This window comes from Hippopotamus amphibius, chromosome 1 (genome assembly GCF_030028045.1).
Source record: "Hippopotamus amphibius kiboko isolate mHipAmp2 chromosome 1, mHipAmp2.hap2, whole genome shotgun sequence".
Lineage (NCBI taxonomy): Eukaryota > Metazoa > Chordata > Mammalia > Artiodactyla > Hippopotamidae > Hippopotamus > Hippopotamus amphibius.
In genome coordinates this window covers 128588573-128596119 of record NC_080186.1, presented here as the reverse complement: position 1 = coordinate 128596119, position 7547 = coordinate 128588573, and the positions used below count along the sequence as shown (strand labels likewise).

General features: G+C 48.8%; 2 protein-coding genes across 3 annotated transcripts; one reads left to right on the top strand and one right to left on the bottom strand.

The window, feature by feature from the left end:
* Window positions 1-965: 965 nt before the first annotated feature.
* NOP16 (NOP16 nucleolar protein) lies at window positions 966-5176 on the bottom strand. Of its 2 annotated transcripts, XM_057728603.1 has the most exons (5): window positions 4974-5173; window positions 4775-4883; window positions 3543-3612; window positions 2018-2124; window positions 992-1269 (listed from the first exon to the last, which is right to left on the bottom strand). In XM_057728603.1, exons 1-5 carry the CDS (start codon window positions 5078-5080, stop codon window positions 1126-1128), a joined length of 537 nt encoding a protein of 178 aa, XP_057584586.1. In that variant the 5' UTR covers window positions 5081-5173; the 3' UTR covers window positions 992-1125. The 2 variants fall into 2 exon arrangements, with proteins under 2 accessions (XP_057584591.1, XP_057584586.1); XM_057728608.1 differs by lacking the exon at window positions 3543-3612 and having other exon boundaries at window positions 966-1269; window positions 4974-5176.
* Window positions 5177-5292: 116 nt separating this feature from the next.
* Window positions 5293-6303, top strand: HIGD2A (HIG1 hypoxia inducible domain family member 2A). The gene is made up of 2 exons (XM_057728621.1): window positions 5293-5505; window positions 5867-6303. Exons 1-2 carry the CDS (start codon window positions 5352-5354, stop codon window positions 6031-6033), a joined length of 321 nt encoding a protein of 106 aa, XP_057584604.1. The 5' UTR covers window positions 5293-5351; the 3' UTR covers window positions 6034-6303.
* Window positions 6304-7547: the final 1244 nt, after the last annotated feature.

Genomic DNA, 7547 nt, shown 5'->3' with positions numbered 1-7547 from the left:
CGTGAAATGTTCTATGTAAAAACACTAAGCCCTTCTTTTCAAGAGCAGTGAGAAGAGACAAGTTTTACATGCTTTAAGGAGAAACCTTAGGAACAAAGGGTTTCTGAATTAATAGCTGAGGATAACATATCAAGAAAATGCCCAGCACCCACCCCACACCCTGTCTGTGATCCTGCTACATACCAGTCTTGCCAGGCCTGGCCCCAAGGAATGGCCATGCAGTGTGTAGCCCAGTGCTTGGCACACAGCAGAGTGGTATCCAGCAGTCCCCCAGATGGTCTCAGAAAGCAGGTTTGGGGGCCTCAGACTCCCTTCAGGAAAGACAGGCAGCAAAGGCAGCTCACTTGAAGGCAGACCAGAAGGCAGCTGTATAGCTCCTTACCCTCTAGCACTCAAGCCACAGCTGGCCTCAGACCAGGGCCATGGAGAACCCGTCCACCAGCCCCCAGCCTGGGAGGGGCAAGTACTGGAGGGCCCTCCCAAGCAGCCCAGGGTTCCTAGCAGGCTTCTGTAGAAGTGTTAGTGGAACTGCTATGCAGGAAACCAAGACAGAGAATAGTGGGACCAGAACAGGGGAGAAGAGGAGGGAGGCTGTGCCTAGGAGGGTATGTGAATGTGGAGCAAAAAAGGGCTGAATGGGCTCTTCACTTTGGTTAAGTAGGTTTTTGCAGGGGCAGCCCCAGGGCTTAGCTGGGAGGGGCAAATATAAAACCATCAGAAAAGCAAAATACTGTATTTTATTGTACACAGACTATATTCAAACAAACCACCCACTCTGAAAATAACAGGTTCTGGCTTTTCCCAGACTCCAGAAGAACATAAATTAGAGGCTCTGGGAGACAGTGCCTTCCCCAAAGGAAAGTGTGAGAGAGAGAGAGAGAGAGAGAGAGAGAGAGAGAGAGAGAGAGAGAGAGAGAGAGAGAGAGAGTGTGTGTGTGTGTGTGTGTGTGTGTGTGTGTGTGTGTGTGTGTGTGTGTGTGTGTGTGTGTGTGTGTGTAATAACCTTTTGATTCCATGGGGTTCGGCTAGCCTCATCTGTAGCCACGTACCCCTCCTTGCCTTAAACCCTGGCTCCAGCTTCTCTGGTCCAGGAGGAAGCCTCAACCTGGGGCAGGCGTAAACCAGTCACTGAACCTCCATCTTATTCTTCTGCAAAGAATCGATGAAGGCTTGCCACTCCACTGGGTAAAAACGCTTATAGACGTTGATCTTATTCCGAATCTGTTTTGGGGTATCTTGATAGTAATTCTTCTCATCCCGGGCCATAGCCTAAGAAGGGAGAAGAGCCACTTGAAGAAGGCTGGAGAGGCAAGGTTCAAATCCTAGCCCTGAGTTGGGCAAGCTACTTCCCATCCCCGAGGTTCACATTCCTCACCTCAAAAGCCACAGTGTATGTGGGGAAATGGGTACAAATGCCCTCAGGGATTAGAAAGGAGCTGGGACCAGCTGAGTAGCTCATTCTCCATCCATCACCAACTGATCCCACCTGGGCACGGGGGTCCAGTGTAGCCAGATCTTCGGGTTTTTAAGAGAAGCCAAAAGTAAGGACTTTTATTTGATACTTCCCATAATTAAAATGGCAACTACAGTTAATCCTTGGACAACACAGATTTGAGCTGCCGGGGTCCACTTCTACATGGATATTTCTCAGTAGTAAATATTACAGCACCACATGGTCCATGGTTGGTTAAATCCCTAGATGTGAGGAACCACAGACTTGGAGGACTGGCTATAAATTATACAGATAAACTCTCAAGTTGTTCAGGGGTCACCTCTAGTTCATTAAAAATACCATGCAAGCAAAACAGTATGAGTGGGATATAAACCACAGGCCACTCAGTCTATCCAATTACAAGTATTCTGTCAATGGGATCCCTTTCTTAGGGTCTCTTTCCTCCCTTTGTTTCCACTCAGTCTCAGGAAACAGGCACTAGCCTAGTAGATTGGACCCTGAATGGTCCAGGGTATCTTCCCAAAGAGCCCAAGTGGTTCCTCCTGCCAGGCCCAAGCCACTCACCTTATAGTCCTCCCCATGGTTCTCCACCATGTAGCGAACATAGTCAATGAGATCCCGAGATAGCGTATTTCCTTTCTTTTCTGGAAGGCTGGCTTCTGCCTCCAGGTCTGGGTTGAGAGAAGCCCAGAGACAGGGAATGAGACTTCGCCTCCTGCACAAGTTGAGCTGCTCACTTACTCCCAAGCCACAAGAGTTGCTACACCAGCCATCTGATGAGCGTTGCCTCTCCAAATCCAGTGCTAGAAATTTCCTCTTTAGCCCCTCAGGTCCCACACTCTGCCTGTGGCACAAGTATCTATCAGTATGGCAACGACCTGAAAGGCAAGTCACCTCTCTTTGGGCCGCAGGTGGATGAAAGGCAGGCGCCAAACTAAAAACCTCTTAGTGCCAGGTCCCGGGGACAGAGATGAAGATGACATTGCCTGTCCACGGGACAGGGCTCCCTTCCAGCTCTAAAACTGAGAACCTCTTGAAGTGTTAATAACAATAAGTGAAGTGGGGCATCTCTCTGCTCTATGTGAGGGGAAAAGCCAAGCTTCTCCTAGAGCAGCTAGGCAAATACTCCCCCATTCCTCATCTATGAAGGGAGAAAAATACCTGCCTCACAGAAGTGAGGTAGTCAAATCTTATCCGGGGTTACAGTGCTATAGTCAAAATTATCTTTGACTTGGTTACCATGGGTGGCAGGGAGGGGAGAATGGGGCGTTACTCTTCAAGGAGTAAAGAATTTCAGTCTTTCATCTTCAGATGAAATGTTTCTGTTGCATGGCAGTGTGAATATACGTAACACGCTGAGCTATACGTTTTAAAATGATTAAGATGATAAATTTTATGTTTTTTCTTTACCACAGTTAAAAATTTTTTAAAGAATTACAAGTAAAACTTTTTAAGATGAGGCTTTGACTACAGTAAGTACACATGATTTTGTACAGAAAGTCCTGTGCAGTAACTCTTACTAGAATCACTAAAATAGACTACAGACAGGAACTCACAGAATTCTATATCAAATGTCTGGTCATTTAAGTACTTTAACCGTCAGGAGAACTGTTAAAAATCTCAGACAGGAAAGAGGAAGGATGGGTAGAGAATTCCAGAGTATTCCTGCTTCCCTGCAGAATTTACCCTCTTCTGTTTTAATATTCAGTCTCTATAGCCTCAATATATATAACATTGGATTTATCACTGGAAAGATTACATGGTAGAATCTCTAAAAAATCTGTTCATCCTTCAAGTCATGAGAAGCTGAATGTGTGCCTGAGACTTAATGTTTTCTCTTCTACCCTCTTAGGCACTGGTTACATCCTCCCTGAACACCTCTGACCTCCCTCACACACTGGAGCTTAGTCAGTAGACTGCAAATGCCTCAGCCAGGACACAGTCCTAACTCTGCGAGCTGAGCCCTGGACCGGCTCACTTCTTCCCTCTGAACCTCAGTTTCTCCATCTGTAAAATGAGACCATCTGAGGGCCCTTTCCAGCTCTAACTGTGCAGGATGGTGACCTGGAGGAATGTGGCCCACACCCACCATTGAGCACATAGGGTTTCCGCACAAGCTCCTTAGGCCTCTCCTCTACATCCACTTCCATGGCCTTTACCTGCAGAGAACAAGAGACCGTGAGACCAGTAGACACAGGGAAAGATCCCGGATGAGGGAAAATTCGAAAGGCTCCTGCCCATCCCAACACAACTGCATTACCATAAGGATCCCTCCACAAGGTCAGGCAAGAATAGATGACAAAAACAACTAATGCCCTGGAAGCTTCGTGGTTCCCAAGAGGCTCAAGTAAGCAATTCATCTTTCTATACCTATCTATAAAATGGGACACAACAGCCCTTGCCTGCCTCGCTTCACTGGGTGATTATCAAATGAAACAGTGTGCATGAAAGCACTTTATACTTTACAACGAGGGAGAGGTGTCAGACATCTTTTATGCAGAGGAGCAAGCTGACAGTGCTTGGCTATAGCTTCACAACTGTTCACGAAACAGTAGTGTCATTTTCTTCTGACACGAAGAGATAAAAAGAAACCTGCCTGAAGGCAATGAGACAAATCCAATCAGCAAGCCCATTCACTAGGTTAACTATTTATTGAGCACTAGTCGCATCCTAAGCACCACTGGGGATTTAGTAGTGAGTGGAACCCAAAGTTCTTGTCCCCAAGGAGATTATGTTGGGGAAAAGAGGCACAGGCAATAAACAGATAAACATATATAATATAATATTCCATCAAGTATTTACAAGTGCCAATTAATTTAAATAAAGCAGGAAAGAAGTTACTGAGTGAAAAGGGGTGCCATTTTTGAGTGGTCCAGAAAAAGAATTATTCAGGAGAAACTAGCCCTGGCAGAAACTAGCCCTAGGAAAGCCTCAGACCAAGGATGACTGGATAACTGAAGAAAGGTGTAAGAAACCGTAAGTAAAGATTCCAAACTCCTTATTAGGAAAGTTAAGGGCAGAAAAAGATAAATCCTGGAAAATATCGCTGAGGTGGCAAGGGACCCAAACAGTTTAATTTCAGAGGAAAAAAGTGAGTGCAGAAGGAAAGGGGAAGCTCCAACCCAGGTCCAATGTGTGCTGGGGAGGGAGTATGAGGGAGACCGTAAAGGAACCCTCAACCACAGTCAGTACAGCCTGGCGGACTTGGCTGTGCGGAAGTCGCAAATCCAGGGAGGGCGTGAGGCCAGGATTAAGTTCCGAAACCCAGCTAAGTAGGGCGCGGGGCGGAGGGCAAGGGACAGGACCCTACCATGTCAGTACCTTTCTCTTAAGAAGGGGCACCGCCCTGTTGGGGTCCATAGCCAAACCCATCTCGGCCAGGTTCTGCCGCACAGATTTGGTCTGGTCCCAGGCATGTCGGATGTGGGAGCTACGGGAAAAGAGAGGGCGATCGCGGAACTGTCATCTCGCCCGCCGTCCCGGCCGAGGCCCCAGGCCTCCTGAACCCTGGTCCCCTCACCATTCGATCCGCGGCGCTGCCTTGCGTCGAGCATTCCGGTTCAGACGCTTTCGGTTAACATTATAACCGAACTTCTGCCTCCGGGTCTTCCCCTTGGCCTTGGGCATCGCGCAGACCACAGCACAGAGAACACAGACCCGGTGCCTCTCGCTCCAAGTGCCTCGTGTAGCGACTCCTTCCGGCTAGTGAGCGCGCGGCTTTTGGGAAATGTAGTCCTCCTCTCAGCAACAGCGTGCTGATTACTACGACTCCCAGAATGCCATGAGAGGTTGCGCCTGCGTATAACGCTCAGCAAAGTCCTCCCCAGCACCCTTTGATGACCTCATCAGGAGGCGGGGTTTAGCGTCCGGATTTTCTCTTACCGCTGTTGCCTGAAACATGGAGACTCCTGGCCCTGTCACTCCGGAGGCACCTTTTGAACCTTCGCAGCCCCCAGTCATTGAGGGCTTTAGCCCCAGTGTATACAGCCCTTCGGAAAGCTTCAAGGAAAAGTTTCTTCGTAAGACCCGCGAGAACCCAATGGTACCCATAGGTAAGCAAGCGGGCGCGGTAGGAACTGTAGGCCGAGAGGACAGTGATGTAGAGGAGAGTGAAATAGGGAAGGACCGGGGACGCCAAGGGGGGACCGGAATGCGAGTGGACCAGAGATGTAACCAAGGGGCCTGGCGGTGAGGGGCGAACGTGATTGGAGCAGGAGCCGGAAGGGGCGGACTCTGGTTCGGAGGACCCCCGCTTCGGCCAACCCTTCCCACCTTGTCCCCACCCGATACCTCCCTCTCCCCGGCTGCTGTTTAGAGATCTTGACCTTGTGGGGCGGGGAGGGAAGCCCAAAGCGGGGAGGGCCCTCCAGGGCCGGACCTGCCACTATCCCACCAGCTCTGTCGCCTCTTCAGGCTGCCTGGGCACAGCGGCCGCCCTCACCTACGGCCTCTACTGCTTCCACCGGGGACAGAGCCAGCGCTCCCAGCTCATGATGCGCACTCGGATCGCCGCCCAGGGCTTCACGGTCGTAGCCATCTTGGTGGGTCTGGCTGCATCCACTCTGAAATCTCGACCTTGAGCCGGTGGCCTGGCCTTGAAAACTCCACGGAGATCGTTCCCAGACCCAGGAGCAACCACCGGACCCGCCACTGGAATTATTCCCTCATCTCCCCTGACGAGCCCATGTATCAGTGGGGGCAGAAGTAGCCAATTGTGTAACCGACAGATTTTTTTCAGGAATCTGAGGTTCGGTTCAGTTTGTGTTGCATACTTCTATTTGTGCAGCACCTTCTCCACTCCCTACTAATAAACTCCGACCCACTTGTAGTTTGGTGAATTCATTTTCAGTCTCACCGCCATGATTCCTGGTCTTTGGTTTTAGGAGAAGACAGACTAAAGACTGCAGGGGCTCTTAGAAATGCGATAGTCTACTGATTCCCAAGTTTTCCTGGTAACAATCACCCTGGGGTACTTATTAAAGGTAGAGTCTCTACAGTGGTGTTATATGGAAAAAACAAAACAAAAAACTGATCTTTCCAACAATTTTCGAACTTTCAGTAGAAAACCTTCCTTCACATGAGGGCTGTCATGGTTGTCAGAGGCAGGGCGCTCTGCCCTCCGCTTCTGCTCTTAACCCTGATCCCACTTCCTGAGGCACCACTGATCTAGATCATCTCAGCTTGGTTCTTGATGCAGGTTACAGAAAGGGAAACTGAGGCTTAGAGGAGCAGCTTGGTGTAACGGAAAGAGCACAGAGCATAATCCCAAAGCTTGCCAGTGCTTTGTGGCAGCACCTAGTGTTTTATGGTTAAGGGAAAAAGGAGGCTGGGGACCTGAGCAAACTCTAGAATAGAGGCAACTCATGAGTTTCTCATTCATGTAAAGTCTCAAACAGGTGTTCCTGGTCTGCAGTCAGCCCTAAAGTGTTGATTCAGATTTAGGTTCCTTCCATCCGTGACTCCAGCTGTTTCAACACCAGCTGTATGACTAAGCCTAGCTAAGCTTCTTGCCCCCACATGGTCTTTCAGCTGTAAGACAGAGATTATAAATGTAAAACAGTACATTGTGTGGTGTACTGCTTGGCCTCCACAAGGAACAGATATGAAGTGGTAAGGACTATGGCACTTCTAGAGAGGATGGCCACTATTTTGAATTCCTGATGTTGTGTGTCACTCCCCGCCAAAAAAATATTCATTGAAGTCTTAACCCCAGTACCTCAGAAAGTGACCTTATTTGGGAGTAGGGTCTTTTCACGGGTAATCAAGTTAAAGTGAGGTCAGTAAAGTGGTCCCTAATCCAATATGACTGGTGTCCTTACACAAAAGGGAAATTTGGACACAAAAACAGCCACGTACAGGGAGCAGGCAACATGAATGAAGATGAACTCAGGATTGCAGTAATGCATGTACAAGCCAAGGAACACAGATCCCTCCCTAGTGCCTTCAGAGGGATTGTGGCCCTGCTGCCATCATGATTTTGGGCTTATGATTTTCAGAACAGTGACACAGTGAAGTCCTGTTGTTCTGTGCCAGGCGCTCTGGTACTTTCTTATGGCAGTTCTGGGAAACTAATACAGTTGCCAATTAAATCGTT

What these genes read in the sequence shown, in the direction of transcription:
- NOP16 (XM_057728603.1), bottom strand. Translation starts at nt 5,080, where the DNA reads ATGCCCAAGGCCAAGGGGAAGACCCGGAGGCAGAAGTTCGGTTATAAT. An exon ending in GCAGCGCCGCGGATCGAATG is followed by an intron (nt 4,884 to 4,973) that starts GTGAGGGGACCA and finishes CTTTTCCCGTAG; the next exon opens with CTCCCACATCCGACATGCCT. An exon ending in TGCCCCTTCTTAAGAGAAAG is followed by an intron (nt 3,613 to 4,774) that starts GTACTGACATGG and finishes TGTTCTCTGCAG; the next exon opens with GTAAAGGCCATGGAAGTGGA.
- HIGD2A (XM_057728621.1), top strand. Translation starts at nt 5,352, where the DNA reads ATGGAGACTCCTGGCCCTGTCACTCCGGAGGCACCTTTTGAACCTTCG. An exon ending in GAACCCAATGGTACCCATAG is followed by an intron (nt 5,506 to 5,866) that starts GTAAGCAAGCGG and finishes TCGCCTCTTCAG; the next exon opens with GCTGCCTGGGCACAGCGGCC.